This window comes from Pyrgilauda ruficollis, unplaced genomic scaffold (assembly GCF_017590135.1).
Source record: "Pyrgilauda ruficollis isolate IOZ18807 unplaced genomic scaffold, ASM1759013v1 scaffold9, whole genome shotgun sequence".
NCBI classification, from domain to species: Eukaryota; Metazoa; Chordata; class Aves; order Passeriformes; family Passeridae; genus Pyrgilauda; species Pyrgilauda ruficollis.
This window is the reverse complement of record NW_024531043.1, coordinates 5247248-5265627: the sequence shown is the minus strand read 5'-3', so window position 1 is coordinate 5265627 and position 18380 is coordinate 5247248. Positions and strand designations below refer to the sequence as shown.

At 56.3% G+C, this 18380-nt stretch overlaps 2 protein-coding genes across 2 annotated transcripts in view; both read left to right on the top strand.

Annotated features, from left to right (window-relative positions):
- The window catches only part of DGCR2 (DiGeorge syndrome critical region gene 2), a 28914-nt gene extending 25368 nt beyond the window's left edge, over nucleotides 1–3546 (top strand). The window contains exons 9-10 of the mRNA XM_041489149.1: nucleotides 187–423; nucleotides 1210–3546. Coding sequence (XP_041345083.1) covers nucleotides 187–423; nucleotides 1210–1451 — 479 coding nt within the window. The 3' untranslated portion in view covers nucleotides 1452–3546. The remainder of the gene's footprint in view (nucleotides 1–186; nucleotides 424–1209) is intronic.
- Nucleotides 3547–9908: 6362 nt separating this feature from the next.
- Nucleotides 9909–16461, top strand: LOC121365028 (carbonic anhydrase 15-like). The gene is made up of 8 exons (XM_041488864.1): nucleotides 9909–9975; nucleotides 11566–11601; nucleotides 13549–13719; nucleotides 13924–14084; nucleotides 14771–14863; nucleotides 15146–15212; nucleotides 15429–15595; nucleotides 16243–16461. The coding sequence occupies exons 1-8, from the start codon at nucleotides 9909–9911 to the stop codon at nucleotides 16459–16461; spliced, it is 981 nt and encodes a 326-aa protein (XP_041344798.1).
- The last annotated feature ends 1919 nt before the right edge of the window (nucleotides 16462–18380 follow it).

Sequence of the window (18380 nt, the reverse complement as noted above, 5' to 3'; positions counted from 1 at the left end):
AGGTGGGCCTGGGTATTGTGTAATTGCAGCAAGTTGACTTGGATGGGTTATGTAGACTTTTCTAGGTCTTCAGGAGACCTGAGTTCCTGGGGTGTGAAAAGTGGAAGAAAGTGTTGAGATCTGGCTTGAACTGAAGAAGACAGCACGAGATAAAGTCACTTACTCCTTTTCCTTCTCTTGAAATAGTGCACCATTTCAACTTGGGCCGCAGGATGCCTGGTTTTGATTACGGTCCCGATGGTTTTGGAACTGGCCTTACTCCACTGCATCTTTCAGACGATGGGGAAGGTGGAGCATTTCATTTTCATGATCCCCCTCCACCCTATACTGCTTACAAGTACCCAGATATTCAACATCCTGATGACCCACCTCCTCCTTATGAGGCTTCTGTCAATCCAGACAGCATCCTTTGTTCCACTCCAGGTATGCAGGCAATAATTTCTCTTTTCTACCACTTTTTCATTTTGGCTAGAGGATGGATTTTTTTTTAAGCTATAATCATGTGTTTTAGCAGTTGTGATGGGAAAAGACATTTTACCAAAAAAATCTGCAATTTCTGTGATGAAAAAGTCTTTTGTTAAAATGTATCATTAAGCTTGGTTTTTCTCAAAGGTTTTTGAATCACCTAAATTAGCAGTGGAATCCAGTCTGTAAGCAGTTTACCTCTTAAACCTTACCTATTTTTGAGCCTATCCTTGGATGGATTAGCTGGTTACCTTTTTTCTACCATGCTGCTACCATTTTTGGCCTTTTGAAGATAGTTTGATAGAGTTTGGTATTAAGAAGTAGAACAAATGTCAAGTACAAGAGATTCTGGATAAAATGTATCCAGCCTCTTCTCTCCTCCCTTCTTCCCCCACCCACACCCCCCAAAAATTGACCAAAAATACCACTGTCTAATGATTCACCCAGTGCTCTTCAGTTTTGCAGCTGTGATATTCATATACTGTAGAAATCATTCCAATTTGGGATTTTATAGCAGCATATTTCACAAGATAAGTGAGCCTGATTAGTGCAAGCATCTTATTTATATGTCAAAGTTTTATTTTTGTTACACAATTTTCCTCTTTTGCAGTCTCATGTTGTTGTGCATTAGCTCAAAACCAGGAAAAACTCAGAGCTCCCAGAAACACGGATCATAAATCTGTTTGGGAACGTGAAATGATAAACTTCACGTTCTGATTCTGTTTGGTTTTTTGTCCTTTGCAGATGGAGTTCTTTCTCAGGCTGTGCAAAGCAGTCCTCCATCGCTAGGAAACTGTGATGTATCCCCACAACTGACAGAGGGGTCGCTTCCTCCCTCAGTTGGTCCTTCTCCAGTGGAGCTGGAAGACTCTGCTGACAGCAGCACCTTTCTTGTCCCTCCTGACACACCCATAAATGAGAACACCCCAGCAGAAACTTTGACAGGCAGCCGCCACAGTCACTGTTCCCTCAACACCATTGTATAAAGGAGTGAAACGCCCCGCACCGCTCAGAGTTTTAGCAACTGTTTGCACAGACAAACACTAATCTGAGGCTTGAACTTCAGAAGGAATCTCCACTTTGTTTTTCGAACACTGCTTTTATGTTCTAGATTAGGATCGTGCCTCTCGTTTTTTGGCTGTCGTTCTTCATTCACTAATCAATTTGTCCTGTAAATATGGATTGTACAACTGCTCTTTTTTTCCATTGGCTATGGAAAGGAGAGCAGAGAATTCCTTTGACTTCTGAGGAGGTGAGAAGTATGGGTAGTTTGGGTTGGTTTTTTTTTTCTTAACCTGAGAGGAATCAAAATCTACATCAGAAAAAAGCTGCTTGGATTTGGCTGGATACCACTGGACCCAGGAAACAGACAATGGAAAAGAAGGGTGGGGACAATCACTGTTCAAGAAGAGAAGATGGAGCTGCAGGGGAGGGGGCTGGGGGCCTGTTCTGTGGAGTGGGACACACGCCATCAAGAGTTACACTGTGTAAAACACAGTGCCTCGATCAGAACACCAGAGGAGCTGGAGCAGGAGTGGTCTACGGAATATGCGACAATTGGCTACGGAGAAAACCCGGATTTGCAATTACAATTACGTGTTGTCAGTAGCTGCAAAACCTCAAATTGTTGGATAAACTTCTGGCCCATGAAGAAAACTGGGTCTGTGTGATGTCCCTTTAGTAGAGCCCTCACGTGTGTTAGGAAGTACTTTAGGGTAGAGATGGGGAGCAATTAACTTTGATGCAGCCTGAGTTCGCTGTATGAAGCCCCTGTTTGTTCTAATACCATAAGTAAGACTGAGGTTTTTTCTTTCTGGTTTAACTTCTTTACAGTGAAGGGTTGCACAAAATTGGCCTGGATACAAGACCACTGTTCTTGCTTTTCTTATTGCATGCTATATTTAGCATGTGTGTTCCCTCCCCTTCATTTCACTTCTTTACAGTTCTACAAATACCACTTAAAATGGTGATCAACATGTACTATAGGTGATGTTTAATTCTAATTGGACACCTGTTCCTTATCTCAGTCCCATAAATAGCCAGCCCTGTTCTAGAGATTTCCCCTGTGCCCCCCAAGCCATTTATCCAGGTCCTACAAGGGGTTATAATGAGGTTAGTGTACTTAAATCAATAAAGCAGTTTGCTTCAGTCTGATATGTCAACTTAAATTTCCCCCTCGTATTGAACTCTTTAAGCTAAGTTAATTTACAGATGGCAAAGATTCATTCAGTCCCTCACGATACCCAAAGTCAAGCACTGTTGGTTTTGATAATGAGTGCAAAATAATCTTTACAGGCAATTTTAAATTTAAGTTTGGATTTCAGTGTACAAATAGTTTACCCTTTTCTCCCATACTCCCATTGCCTCTGCTTCTCCTTGACTTACTGTAACAGTCAGCAGATGAGATGAATTTTAAGGAATTTGTAAAGAATGCCTCTTGTGAGTGGTCTCCTGTTACCCTATGAAGGGTACAAGCCTAGAGGGACAGGAAGAAAGCACTGCATAGGGGTGTGTATGTGATCTATTTTTCTAGTAATGATGAGAAATCGTACTTGTATGACAAATCCTAACCCACTCCTGTGGTTTCCCAGTGCAGCTGACTCTTTCCCCATGGAATATGCTGCTACTTTCTATTCCCTGTCATGCCTATAGGCTTATACTGTACTTGGGGATTGGTCTTGACAGTTCAACTCGTTTTGCACAGAAAACTGTGAGTTTGATATCGAGGTCGTATCTGGTGTGTCGAGGTGCAGACGCTGCAAACAGCCCTGACTCCACCGGAGAGCGTGAATCACAGTTCTGGGGAGCGCTGCTGGCACACGAGTGGGAGGAAGCACTGGGAGGAAGCCTCTCTGCCTGGAGCTGTTCCACCACCCCTTCCTGCTCTCTGCTGTGCCTGGCTCCAGCAGCAGTGGTACGAAACGAGAGGAACAGTTCTCCACCCTGTGGGATCTCTGACCGAGTCCTCCTCCGAGTTCCAGGTCCTGGTCTAATGAAGTGGATGGATAGCAGTAGTCAGAACCATGCATACAAATTATTGAGCATTTCTGAAGTATGAAAATAAAGCGGGTTTTGTGCATTTTTGAGCACATTCATACGTTTTATACATTGTATGTACTGATTTTTCTTTAGTTTTATAGGTACGAATGCGTGTGTGCGTGTGTGTGTTTCTGGGTGGTGATATATATATATATACATACATATATATATATCTCTATACATACTGTAGACAGTAACCTTTGTGCTGTGTCCAGCTAGGTGAAGCTAAGCACTGAGATAGAAATTAGGCTCTAGGGTTAATACTTCTCTTGAGCTGGCTACGCTCTTGTAGAACAGGCTGTGATAGTATACACTTAAATAGGATGCAAAGTCTATGCTACTACAATCTGTTCCTGAAAAATACTTTGTTAGCAGTGCAAAGTAGAAAAATTCCAATTTCTTTTGAAGCCAGATGGAATATTTGTTCTTTGTAGTATCCTAGCGCAATAACAAAAAGCCTTTTGGCTTGGTTCAGTCTCTGAGGCTGTATTTTGTGGCTGAGGTGAACAGATACCTTACCTCACACTTCTCCTAACACTGCAGGAATCTGTTTAATATTTTTGTATTTTACTTTTGGTTCTGTGGTGAATTTTATTTGCAAATAAGCTCTGTTACAACTGGCAACTTCATTGTGGCTCCTGGTTGTAGCTATTCCAAATGGAGGCTTCTTTGTAGAAGCCTCAGTGTGATATTTTCCCCATTGCTTCTGAGCCTTTCCCACTTGTATATTGGCAGGACGCTGCTATTTTCTTTGTTTTCCCCTATCCTTCTTCATCTTAAATGTAAACAAGGGAAATTCTTCTTTGAATGGAGCAGCTCACTAAGTACCGCTCATTTACCTCTCAGTGAGCTTCTAATTTGGCAATAAAATTGTCATTTCCCCACCTTTTATGTAGCTTTTTCACATTGAGTACTTTCTCTTGGAGTAAGAGCCTTTGTAGCAGAAAATGTCCCAGCTACTCAGACGGCTGGACCAACTGGGGAAGAGTTAAGTTTTCTTGACAACAGTGGACTCCTCAGCAAACCTTCCTTGCCCTTGGCAAGGTGACTGGTGGGCAGTTTGTCCCAAGGGCTGATGACAGAGTTGGTGCTTGCCCAAGGAAAACCTCTCTGGTTTGATTGCCATTTGATTGATGAGATCTTTGGAGTTACTTTCTGCATTGATTTTCCCCCACTGCCATTCCCATCTCTGGATGTTCTTACACACATCTGGTGCATCCTGAGTGTCCCTGCAGCCCCAGCAGGGAGATGGCATTGCCACATGGCTTCCAGCAGCCTGTGTGAGCCCAGGGTGTGTTTTTCTTGGGATGCCCTTGACCACAGTTGCTGTCAAGTCGCAGCACTGGTTCTGTGCAGGGCTGGTCTTGTCCCACTGTGGCCTCAGACAAAGCTGCTCCTCAGCTCCCCCGTGCTGTGGTGCCATACTGAGGCCTCTGCTGTTCCCTAAGAGCCGCCCCAGGCACTCTGGTTTGTCAGTGATGCCCTTCCACAGTCCCACAGAGCCTCTGGCTCTGCACTGGGAGTTCAGAGCTAAAATGTTACAGGGGCAGTGGGTTCTGCTGTGCAGGATCAGCACCATCCTTCAGGTGTGCAAGGAGCTTGTCTGTGTAGTGTGCAGTCCTGTTGCGTTTGGGCCTCAGACCGTTCCTTTAGCCATGCACAGCAGGACACTGATCTAGATGAAAAATGAAGCAGGTGGACATTTTTTTTCTGAAGGCTGAATCTTACAATCAGTGGGTGCTGTGCCTCCACAGGTGCCATGGGGTGATGGCCTGTTTCAGTACTTGGGAAGAAAATGTTTTTTGTGACCAGTAATTATTACCATTCTTTTCCCATCTCATGTTAAATGAATTTGAAGCTGGTACTTAAAGATATTTTTCTTTCACATGTGACTTCTTAGTGGCAAAACACTGATGTTTTAATGTTGCCTCGTACAATCCATAATGTGCATCTCCTTTTTTCAGTTGCTGAAACGTCATTTTTCTCCCTAGCTAAGGAACATGTAATATGCAGAAATTTCTTTTAAGTTTCCCTTGCAAGTTGGGAGCTGGACCGTAAAATGAGAGCAGTTGAGTGTAGAGGAGGTGAATCAAAGTTCATGTTTGTTTCTCTGTTCCCCAGTCCCAAGTGAAATAGGTGTTTCCTTGGAGCAGAGGCTTTCAGCGATGAAGATGCGCTTGCCCCTAATAACAGTCAGCATTGCCTGCCTGCTACGGTACCACATAGCTTTAATTTTCTGGTATGTGCCCCTCGAGTGTTGACTGGGTCAGGCTTGCTGCCAGCGGAGGTGGCTGTGCTGCACCATCCCTGTGTGTTGGGCTGAGGGTGCCTGGGAGGCTGTGAGAGAATGAGACACTGCTTTGTACCTTCCTCTGGAAAATCATTTTAGCCAGCGCTGCACTTGCAGGCTTCTCCTGTGTAGTTGGTTTGTGACTGGACTTAACTGTGGCAGTGTATAAAAGATTTTGATATTCTGTGAAATACCATGTAGAATTTAAATTTGATACTATGATAATTGAGTCCCTGTGACACTGGTTTTTGTTTTAACTTCTTTGGGGTTGGCACTAATCTCTTTTTTTTCCAAGATGCTGTGAGAAACATTTCATCCAAATGCCAAATAAATTGTGTTCTGTAAGAGAAATGTTGTGTTCCAATGTCTCCTGATTTCTGCGTCGATGTGGTTGCCCAGCATTGTGAAGGAGGGTTTTGTTAAATCACTCTTCTGAGCTGTGATCTTGCAAAAAGATCAATAAATGCATTTAACTTGGAGCAGGTAGTCTGCCAGAGTTCCTATATGTGCACAGATTCCAGTGGGATTCACCTGTCTTAGTGTAATTTTAGGAAAGTCTTGAGTTTATACCCAAGAAAATGAAGTGCAGTGTATTCCTGCTGCCCTCCCCAAACCCATGGGAAGCCGCTGAGTCCAGGGGCGGGGGTTCTGCAGAAAGCAGAGGCTGGTCCCGACTCCCAGCTCGCTGTTTCTCCTGGAGCCGCCGGGCTCGCAGTGTTTGCAGCCCGCAGGCTGCGTTCGTTCATTGCTGAAAGGCGTCCAGCGGGCGCTGTCGCTGCGGGGCCGGGAGGGCTCCGCTCCCCCGTCCCTGTCCCTGTCCCTGCAGAGGGCAGCTGCCACCGCAGCCGCTCCGTGGGCCTGAACAGCGCAGCTCCAGAGAGCTCCGCGCCGGCTCCAGCCGGGCGGTGCTGGCTCAGCTGGGGGCGAAAGGGCGCAGCCCTTGCCCGCTGCTGCTCTCGGGGCACCCGCCTCTCTCCGCAGCCGCATGCCGGCAGCGCTTGGAGGGGCTCGGTCCGGCCTGGAACCCCGTGGGGCTCCGCTGCTGCTGGGAGATCCCGTGCAGATACAGCCTGCCCTGGCCTCCTGACCCTTGCCTGGGGACAGGACAGCTCCTGTAGGAGCACAGCCCTGTCCGAATTGTCCGAAGCACAGCCACGGCTCTGGGCTCCCCGCCCTGACCCGGGGGCACACGTGTCCAGAGGCAGCTGTCTGTGCTGTGGCAGGGCATTGCTGGGCAGCCTCCTGCTGTAAGCTCTCAGCAGCTTACAGGGCGTTGTTCTGAGCGAGTGATGAGCAGCTGTGCCCGCACGGCGTGTCCGGGGCGCTCAGCCCCAGGCGGAGCGGGGGAGCGTGTCAGACACGCGCCGGGCGCTGCGGGGACCCGCGGGTGCCAGGCCCGGGGGGAGATGTCGCTGACCCCGCGGCGGCGGGAGCGCGGCATGAATGAAGGGGCTGTGCAGCGGCACAGTGTGGCCGGAGCGCATCTGCCGGCCACAGTGCCTCCTTTGTGCCGGCCCTGCTGCGCTCCCTGCCCCGCTCCCGGCTTTCCTCCTGGGCTAGCACCAGCTTATTATGGGGATCAAAGATCAAAGTATTTACTGCCTGTGAACTTTGCCTCTCTGGATGCCCGCCTCTCTTTGTGCACCCATCCCTGTGTGATGTGAACCGCACTCTGGAGGCTCAAGTCTTGGTCTTGTCACTGTCCCTCTCTGCCCAGGTCCTCGGCCAGGCGCCCAGTGTCAGTGAAGGATTTACCCCCAGGAGCTGCTGGCACCTCTGCTGTGTGCTGGCACAGGGCTTGCTGATGGTGCACGTGGTGGGGGTTCCCACTAGGATGGCACTGTGCCCACGACCAATCGATGGTTGCAGCTTAAGTAGCTATTTTTATCTTTCAGTGGTATTTTTCCCCTTATCATGGCTCTTGCCCTTAGTGCTGTGACTACACATGTCTGCAGGGACCTCACCACCTCCTGGCTCGGTGGCAGCAGGCTGATGGACGTTGTGTTGCCCTACGAGGAGGACACAAAACTGCAGGATCAGCTGTGAGCTCACCACCACCACCACCACGTCAGCAAGGCCGTCAGTTTCAAGGCTTGATCTGGTTCCTGTAGAAACTGGAGGTTGCTCATTCCTGGTACGAGTGCCAGCAGCCAGCCATGCTCCCTGGGAAGCAGTGCAGTGGGGATGGGTGGGAGCAGGGTATGGCACAGTGCTGCGGTGCCACCACTGCCTTTCCACATGCCTTGTAGATCCCACTGCTTCCTCACTCTGCTCCCGCTTCTTGTGGGGGCTGTGCTGGGCCCCACACCCTGCTCATGTCCCTCTTGCTAAAAATCACCACTAGAGAAGCCTGAAAACCTAAAAGAGCGGCCATGGGGCAATGAGTCTCATCTTCTGACCCCAGGAGTCTTGGACTTCTCCCCCACTCCTGGCAATATGGGCTGTTCTGCTGTGGGTGTGTAGGAAGAGGGATCACTTGGTGGGCTCATGTTTCCAAGGGAGGTCTGGATACCATGAGTGCCGGAGCAGCTCCCCTCTTTCCCGGCAACAATCGGCAGCAGAGCTGGTGCGACCCTCTGCCGCACCTGCCCGCCCCTTGCGGCTCTCTCCAGAAGGATGAGCGCAGCCCTCGGCAGACTACCTCATCCCTGGAGCAGGGGCCAAGTGTCAGCCACGGCACAGATCCAGCCCAGCCCAGGGGACACCTGTGCTGCCGCCCTCCTCTGCGCCCTGCACCGGGGCCCAAACGTGGCTCAGGGCTGGTGCTGCCTGGGGGGGAAGGAGATGTCCCAAAGAATCCCTGCTGAGGATGAGCCCGTTGTGGCATTGGCAGCCAAGCAGCTCTGCTGAGCCCGAGCCCATCCCTGGCCAAGCCGGCAGCAGGGGCTGCTTCCCGCTGGCCGGGCGCTGCTGCCGGGTTTGTTCATCCTGGCAGTGACTCGCCAGTGCTCCCGGCCAGGGCCAAGTGCCGGCGAGGGGAGCTGCGGGCTGGGCCCCTTGGCCTCCTTTCCTCTGCTGCGTGAGGATGGCATGGATATTTAAGGAGAATGTGATAACACCATGCTCCTGTGTTCTCACCACCTTCCCACCTACCTACCTACCTACCTGCTGAGATCCTGGCTCCTGTGGGACCTGCCTGGACAGGTGCAGTGGGATGGCATATGCTCACTCAGCGCTGAGGAGCTGAGCAGCTGCCTCCAGCAGCACGGGACGCCTGCACTGCGCTCCAGTGCTGCTCGGATGGCTGTGCAAGGCTTGTGCCCCAGCACTGCCCCTGCACTGCCAGCCAGTGCCCCATGGCTGCGGGAGCATGAGCCCCTGCAGCCTTGTGCCTGCTGGAAAGGAAAGGGCTGAATCCTGCCCCAGCACTGTGCAGCTCCTTGGTGACTGCAGGGACTGCGGGTTCCCTATAGCGTGGCTGTCAAGGCTGCCTGGGCCCCGAGGATGGGGCTTCCAGGAGGTGCTCGCTGGGCTTTGTCCAGGGAGGGGCCTGTGCTGGCAGGCAAGGGTTGGGTTTGGTCTCTGGGTCCCCATGGCACCGCCTGCCCCTCATCAGGCGGGAACCACCACGCTCAGACATCGAAGATGCAGGACCCACTGCTGGCTGGGGAGTTCCCAAAGCTGGGGGGAGGGTCTGTCCCACAGCCTGTGTCTGCAAGGGATGGGGAGGGGATGGGCCAAAGCTCCTGTCCCCAGCCCGTTCTGCCTGCTGGCAGGCCCCTGAAGTCCATCTGCAGTCCCACACACTGTGCGGGGGCGGGCTGTGGCACAGCGGGGATGCTGCCGACCTCCAGCTTTGGGGATGGGGAGCGGGACGGTACCGGGCGGGGAGCGCCGCACCCGTGGGCTCCGCCAGCCCCCGCTCCCCGCCTGTCCCTGTCACCGCGGGCTGGCCGGGGGCCGGGCTCTCCCCGCTCCCTCCTAGCAGCCGAGGAGTTAAAAACTCAGCCCGGGTGATGAATATGTAAGAGCAGAGCCCAGGCTGGAGCCGAGCATCTCCCGGGCTGCGGGCGCTGCCAGCGCTGCCGCCCGCCCCAGCCCAGCGCCGGGCGCACTGCGGAGGGACGGGACGGGACGGGGAGGTGCGGGGGTCCCCCCGCTGCCCCGCGTCGCCATGGGCCCCACCGGGCTCGGCATAACTTTCCTGACACTGCCCCTCGTCGTGCGAGCGGCCGCGGGAGGTGAGCTGCGCCCGGGGCCGGGGGTCCCGCGGGTGGAGAGGGTGGGGAGCGGCGTTGGGGGCTTGGGGGGCGCCGCTTTTTCCATTCCCTTCCCACGTGTCGAGGGGTGATGCGGGCTGAGGGGTTGGCAACAGGGACTGGGGGACCGAGTCTGTCCCAGGAGCCCTCTCCTGCCCTCCCACCAGCCCCTCCCCTGAGTGCTGCCGGCCTCGGGGGTCTCGAGGTGGTGGGGCCAGGGTCCCCTTGACAGTGGGGTCTTGGGCTTCAGCCCATCCACCCCACAGACCTGCACCGCCGGGAAGCACCGGTGAGGACAAAACCTCGGAGCGAACCTCGGGCGCTGCCGTCCCGGGCCGGGCCTGGGCGCTCACCTGCACCGGGCCAGGCTGGGGCGCCGGCGGGACCTTGGCTCCTGCCGGAGGATGCTCGAGGGCTGGTGCGTGCAGGTCTGAGGATTTCCCGGGAGTTCTGCTGGCCCCTGGACCCCAAGATCCCTGCTCTGGGAACCGTCAGAGTCCCGCCTGCGCTGTCCCACACGCAGTTCTCCTCTGGGGCTGGTGTCTCTTGTAGCACTGTAGTCAGACTGTGGATGCGGTGCCGCAGGCTGGGGCCTTGAGCAGCACAGGTGGAGGCCGGCAGGGCTGCCTTTGTCCTGCTGCTCCGAGCGGCTGTGGCTGGCACGAGAGCGTGGCTCGGCTCTCCCGCAGCCGGCCCGCTGGCATGGCCCTCGGCCATCAGCGGGGACCCTCCCGTGGGCTGTTTGTGCCTCCTGCCCAGAGCAGAACGGGGAGCTGAGGAGGGAAGGGGTGCACTGCCCAGCTCCCTCTGCAGAGCCGAATGCCCCGGGTGGATGTGCAGCCAGCAGAGCAGGAGCGGGGCGCCAGCTTTCTCGGCATCGCCTCGGTGTCCCTGCACCTGCTGCCCCAGCTCTTGCCATGGAGCCCGTGGTGCCCAGAGCCACCCGAGCGCTGGTGGGAGCTCGGCAGCTCTGGCTGAGGTGGCCCTGAGTGACGGGGCCGACCACCATCCATCCCCACAGCGTGGGCTCGGGCCTGCCCACCGCCCGCCTGCTGCCGCTGCCAGCCCGCCCGCGGGGACACTGGGCACGGGGGGACAGCGGGAATGGGGGGGACACCGGGCATGGGGGGGACACCGGGAATGGGGGGGACACTGGGCATGGGGGGGACACCGGGCATGGGGGGACACCAGGCGCGGCTGAGGCTGCTCCCCCTGGCTCCCACTTGCCTGCGGCTGCCCGGGGCCGCTGCTGTGGGGTGAGCCTTGGTTCCCCAGGATGGAAAAGGGGGGATGGCCCCACGAGAGCTGGAGAAGGAGCACAGTGGGCAGGGAGGTTTGGCTGCCTTGGAGCAGCGATACTGAGGGAGGTTTCCCTGTGAAGCGTGTGGGGGAGGCAGGGAGGGTGTGAAAACACTAGCGCCAAAAATAACCGTGATGAACACAAGTGTTGGCGGGACCCCGGGCTGCACTGGGGGATGTCCTCATTGTCAGGGGGTTGGGCATGGCCGTAGGTGGGTTTGGGAAAGGGTGTCTGTCTCCATCACCTGCCCTGAGCTCTCCTTTCTCCCGCAGGGCAGTGGTGTTACGACTCACAGGACCCCCGATGCGGTGAGTGGTGCCAAGCGTGGGTGTGTTGGGGCTGTGCAGGGCTCAGGCCCTGGTGTCTCCCCACAGCTGAGAGCACCCTGGGCAGCATCAGCAAGGCCCAGTGGGGAGAGTGGCATGGAAAAGGGTAAATTCCCCCATGGGAATGGTTAGAGGAGCTTCACTTTTGGGGGTGTTGCTGTAGAGACTTGACAAACACCTGAACCCCTTCGAGCAACTCAGCCCCACCCCTCACTTCAGCCAGCTCCAGGTGCTCCTGGGGCAGCACCAGCTTTCCTCCTTCCACCTGAAACAAATTAAGTCCAGGTTTTAAAATACTCTATTAGAAACCCCGTGCAGTGTAGGCAGCAAGGGGGCCCACGGGCCTGACTGAAGAGGGACAGCTCCCTCTGAGCAGGCAGCAGCCCTGCCTGGATGGGGAGGGAAGCATGGCTGGGGGCGCTTTTTCTCAAAACACACAAATACGAATTACAAATAGCTTGTAAAAGGTTAATTAAAGATCATCAAGCATTTAATCAGCTGTTACGGCCCAACTGTTTTATAGCTCTTGGGTTTACATGCCCTGTGGCTTGTTAGCCTGGATTGCTGGGCTCCGCTCATCCCTGTCGGAGCCAGGCTCGGTCTTACCCGGTTTAACGTGGCTGGGCTGGCAGGAGGGCAGGGTTTGGCAGGGCAGAGGGGCCGGTGGGAAGCGGCTGGAGCAACGTGGAGCCGGCTGTGTGCCTGCAGCAGAGCCATGTGGAATGCCCCTCCACTTATGGAAGGCACCTGGTAATCTGTGGGGCCACCCAGTTACAGCGTGCCAGGAACCTGCTGGGATGGTGGCATGGCCAGGCTGCAGCTCCCAGGGCTTCCAGGCAAAAAGTTGCCTGAAGATAATGAGAGGAGAACATAGAGGCTAAGGGCTGAGCCCAGGGGGGCAGGAGGTGGGATACAGCCCACAAGTGTCTGTGGTTTTGTCTGCCCAAGAGGAAGGTAAATGTCAGAGCTGAGCCATGGGGCACTGCTGGGGGAACAGTTCCCCAAACCCTGGCTGTAGGCAAAGCCATGATGTGTGTGTGAGAAGAGCCTGTTGGGATGTGCTGAGCTCCCCTGGGAATGGAAATGCCCCAGGAGGACAGGGCTGGAAACACTGAGGAAGCCTCTGTTCCCCAGCTGGAACTGGGTCCAGAGACTGGCAGTGCCCAGGGCTGACACCTCTATCCTGGGCTGCACCAGGAGGAGGAGTGGGGTGCCGTGGCAGCCACACTGGGGCACTGAACAGCAGGGTGGCTGGCTGGCTACATCCTACAGCTGTGGGCTGCCACAAGGGTTACAAGAAGAGATGATGCTGGGGCAATGGGGACAAGCCATGGGTTGGTTGTGTGGTCTGGCTGTGGTGGCAGCCATGGGGACCCTGCTCACAGCCCCCAGCAGCACTGTGGGTTTGCAGTGGGTGCAGCTGGCTGCCAGCACTGCTATGTCCTCACCCAGCTCCTGCCATGGTGACCCCCCACCCCAGGAGCTGCTGATGGTCACTCTGGAACCTGTGTAGGATTTGGCCCAGGATGAGTTGTGTGGCCAGGTTGCATTGTCACCTGTCACAGCTGGACAGAACCAGTGTGAGTAGGTTGAACTTGCTAAAACCCAGCAAGGGGCAGAAGGGGCAGGGAGAAAAGCCTGCCCTTCACCAGCGTCAATGTGGACGCTGCTGCCAGGCTAAATATAGCCCCTGGCCCCTCGAGGAAATCCTGCTGAATTATGGATGAGGCTGCAATAAGCCCCTGCTCATCAATAGGAAGGAAACTTAGCCGGGCAGGAGAGCAGTTCCCATGGGATGCAAGAGAGCACGCCGGGCTGGCAGGGACTGCAGGGCTGGTTGGGGACACAGCCACCCGTGGCCTTGTGTCCCCCTCTGGGGGCAGCGGTGGTTTGGTGGCTGCCCGTGGTGCCCCTGCTCCTCCCCTGCAGGGCCCAGCCACTGGAAGGAGCTGAAAGCCACATGTGGTGGCGACAAGCAGTCCCCTGTGAACATCGACAGGCGCCGGCTGCAGCGGGACGGTGGCCTCGGGGACATCCTCTTCGAGGGTTACGACCAGGCTCCCCCTGGCAAGTGGAGGCTGACAAACAACGGGCACACAGGTGCGTGCTGAAGCTGGGCACCTTCCCCTGTCCCAATTCCCCAGTCACCATCCTAACTGGGGCCTGGGTCTGGCCCACTCCTGGGTGCTGCAGTATCCCACGCAGATGGATGTTAGTGCTGGGATGGAGCCGGGGGAGAAGGAGCTGTGCCAGGGCTGTTGCCCACCCTGAGCCTCCCCTCACCCTGTCCTGCTGCCCTTGCAGTGATGCTGAGCCTGGCAAGTGAGTCGGCCTCTGAGCACATCACCATCAGTGGCGGGGGCCTCCCGGGCAGGTACCGCGCGCTGCAGCTCCACTTCCACTGGGGCAGCCCGGCTGGGAACGGCTCCGAGCACACCCTCGATGGGCGCCAGCTCCCCATGGAGGTACGTGAGGAAAAGCCCCCAGCACGTTCTGGGTTGCCTAAGCCCTTGGTGAGGTGGGAAGGGGAGATGCTGGGGGGATGCTGGGGCACCCCAAGACTCTCGTGCAGCAGGTCACTGGGCTCTGCGACTCTGCACTGGTGGTGCTGCTCAACAGTGCTCCTGCACAGGCACCTGGGTGGTGAAAAAGCAGCTGATGTAAGACTTGAGGTGTTTCTTTACCATGCCTGGGCCAGGCTGCTTCGTCCAAGGCACTCAGTGGGGTTTGGGGAGCTCTGTGCCCTGCTGGGACCACACACTGAGCTAGTGAATGCAAGTGAGAGCAAGCAGGAGCGTGCTGTGCTAAGCACATTGGGATCCTTCTGGATGAAAGAGGCTCTGCGCTTCTAAAATATTCATTATCTGCCAGAGGAAAGCAGAATTTATGTTCTGTGTCTGGCGAGCACCCCGGGACTGCTGGCCCCCTTTTGCACACCCTTCAAAGGATGCTTGATGCATTGGGGTGCTTTGATCCTCCAAGCACCCACCCCACAGAAGTGCCAGTAGGACCAGAAGGGCTTTACTGGGAGAGGTTGGCTCAGGGTCTGGCCATCCCAAGCTGGCTGGAAGGACCCACAGCAGAATGTTCTGCTGACAGGGTGTTGGCTGGGGGCAGTTGTGAACGCCTGCCTCCTCTCTGCTTTCCTCAGATGCACATCGTCCACATGAATGCCAAGTACCTGACACTGGCAGAGGCCAAGGGGCATCCCAATGGGCTGGCTGTCCTCGGCTTCTTCTTCCAGGTGGGTCTGCAGGGGCCCCCTAGAAACTGGGTGCTGGTGGTGTAGCTGGGTGAGGGTTGTACGGGTGTCCTGAAGGAGTGGGAAGGGACAGGAAGGCTGGGTCAAGGCCACAAGAGGCTGGGGAACCCACTGACTGCAAAAGAACCTGGCTGGGAACCCTCCCCACTGCTCTGCAACAGGGGAGGCTGGCTCTGCCTGTGGTTGCTTGGCAGGACAGGATGACCCAGCTCTGCCCTGCTCAGGCTCTGTCTGACTTCAGCCACTTATTGTCCCCATACACAGGTCTCTGAAACCACTAACACCAACTACAACACCATCGTGGCAGGGCTGAGGAATGTCTCCCACGCTGGTGAGTGGCCAGCCTGCCTCATCAGGGCAGGGCAGGAAAGGGGAGACGTTGCTGTGGGAGGGCAGGGATGCACCCCAGTGGGCTGGGTGGGGGAACCTGCCACTCGCTGGGTTCATCTGGGTCCATGGCCTGAGGGGAAATTGATGGGGGTGGCTGTGCTGTCCCCACCACATCCCTGGCAGGGGGCAGGCTGAGTGCCCCTGTCTTGCCCCCCAGGGGACTCTGTGGATTTGGCCTCCACGTTCCGCCTGAGCACGCTGCTGCCGCGTGCCGCCCGGCTCTCGGGCTACTACCGCTACCAGGGCTCCCTGACCACCCCCGACTGCAGCGAGGCCGTCGTCTGGACTGTGTTCGAGGAGCCAGTGGAGATTGGCCGGGAGCAGGTACCGGCATGTCCAGCCCCACTGCCAGCACCAGAAAGGCTGGATCCCCGGGGTGACCTCCCTCCTTGTCCTTCCTGACCCTTCAGCAAGAGCACAGGGAAAGTCATCTCCATAATAATGCTCCTGGCAACTTGGCAATTAATTAATTTTATGAAGGTTAAGTAATGGAGATGTGGCCACCTGCCAGTGGGGAGAATTCCCATCCATACTGTAGTCCTGCCCAGCCTTGGCATTCAGAAACAGAAATGGGAGTGAATCCATTGAAGCTCAGTAGAGGCTCCAAGGAGATGGATGGATGCATGGAAGGAAGGAAGGAGTTCTCCTCTGCTGCTCAAGCACCTTAGTAGATTTATTTTCTTGAGGGAGTCATGGGTCAGCCACTCTCTAAGTGCTCACTGTCAGCACCAAAACATAATGAGCTCCTTTAAAACTCAAGACCTGATCCTTGTAAGGACCTGCCTCTGTGCTTACCCATGGGTCTGGCGTCAGCAGAGCAGTGGGGGTGGTGGGGGGACACCCACTGGTGTGGGGCCATGCCATGGGTCCTGTGCCATAGGCAGGGGGGCAGTCTGAGGGGGGCTGGCAGTGGGCAGGGGCCTGGGGTCCCTGACAATGCAGCTGCCCACCCTCCCTCTCTCCCTGCACAGCTGAAGGCATTCGTCAGCACCCTGCACTTCCCACTCGAGGGATCCATGCTCCTAAAAATGATCAACAACTTCCGCCCGCCGCAGCCCCTCCGCAGCCGGAAGATCTTTGCGTCCCGGGGGGCCACAGCCAGCGGTGGCTCCCTGCACGGGGACCCCCCCCAGCTCCTCTCAGCCCTGCTCCTCCTGGCCCTGCTCAGCCTCTTCTCACCAGCCCCGTAGGGTCTGGCCCTGCTGCAGCGGAGAGGGAGGCGATGCGTCTTGTTCATGGGAAATGGGAAACAACAAAAAAAAGCACGTTGAAACCTTGGCTGGGTGAAGATTTTGTGAACCTGCATCTCTGCAGAGGTGAATCTCTGCAAGCCTGGAGCTGCCCTGGGATGTCCCTGTAGACGGGCAGTGGGAGCTGCTGCGAGGGGGATGTTGTAGTGACTGCAATAAAGCCAAGGTCCCATCAGTGGCTTGCTGCCTTTTTTGCTGGCTCTGTGTCCCTTCACCATCTGGGGCAGGTGCTCGGCATGGCACTGTGGGGTCAGTGGGGAGGGACAGGGGCTGGTGTCTGGGTGGCATTCAGGGATATCCCCTGCATGGTGGCACAGGCAGGCAGGAAAGAGGCAAATCCCGGCCCTGGCTCGGGATGCCTGCAGTCCCTGCCCTGCAGACGCTGTGCCCTGTTGCCCTCCCCAGGGCTGGGGCTGGCTGTTGGAGGGATGGGAACACAGCACCTGCAGTGCCCTTGTGCAGGACACAGGGATCTTTCCACGGAGCTCATTTTGTGCTGGCAGGAATAACTGCAGCTGCCGGCGCTGCCGGGGCAGGGCTGTGTGAGTGGGGTGGTTCATAATTAATGTGCTGGAGCTCCAGGCATGTTCCCATCTTCTCCTGAATTACGGGTGAAGAGCACAGGCCGTTACCCGGGAGAAGAGGGGGCAGGCTGAGGTTTTTCATCCTTTCTGGAGGGAACCACTGCCAGTGCCGGGCTCCAGCCCCAGCGGTGGCCGCCCCACCTGTGGGTCCTGAGCACCCCCTGAGCCCCCCGTGAGCATCCCCCGCGCGAAGCTCCTGGGGGAAGCCCTCGCTGCAAGAGGCTCTCTGTGGGCCGAGGAGTCCCGTCGCAGATCCCCGATGCCCACGCCGGGGGGATGTGGCTTCTGTGATTCCCCCCGGAGCTCGGGGACACGGGGACACGCCGGACACGCGGGGGCGCCGCGGGCACGCGCACGGAGAGGGGCCGGCAGCGGCCGGGCGGCCGCCAGGGGGCGCCCTCCGCACGGCCCCGACACCGCCCCGTGTGCCCCGTGTGCTCCTGTCCCCATCCCGACACTTCCCCCTGTACCCCCTGTGCTCCTGTCCCCATCCCGACACCGCCCCGTGTGCTCCTGTCCCCATCCCACACCGCCCCCTGTGCCCCGTGTGCTCCTGTTCCCATCCCACACCACCCCGTATGCTCCTGTTCCCATCCCACACCTCCCTCTGTGCCCCGTGTGCTCCTGTCCCCATCCCGACACCGCCACCTGTGCCCCGTATGCCTGTGCCTCGTGTCCCTTGTCCCTTGTTCTTGTATGCCCATCTCTGCCACCTGTGTCATGTGTCCGTGTGCCTGTGTCCCTGTGTCCTGCCATCACTGCCTGTGTCCTCCTGTCACTGTTCCCATGTCCTTGGGGCCATTTCCTTTGTGTCCTTTGGCCCCTGTCCCCTGACTCCTGGGCCCTTATCCCTTCGTGTCCTCATTCACTTTTCCCCTCTGCCCCCTGTTCCATATGTTCTTGTCCCCTGTGTCCTCATGCCCCTGTGCCCCATGTTCTCCTGCTGCTGTCCCTTGTGTCTTCATACAACCATTCCTTGTGTCTCCATGCCCCTGGCCCCTGTGTCCCTGTGCCACTGGCTCCCATGGCCCTTTGCCACTGTCTGCCACGCCAAGGTGACATTGCATCCTCTGTCTTCATGTCCCTGGCCTCAGTGTTCCTCTGCTTCCTCTGCCCTGCCACCCTCTCTGCTGTGCCTTCTCTTACTCCCATGTCCCATCATGTCCCGTTTGTTCCCTGCCTTTCCATGTTCCTATGTCCTCTATTCCGCCTGTTCCCTCATGTCCCACCATTCCCAGCTGCACTGCCCAGCTCCAGCCCCTTGTGCCCAAAGGC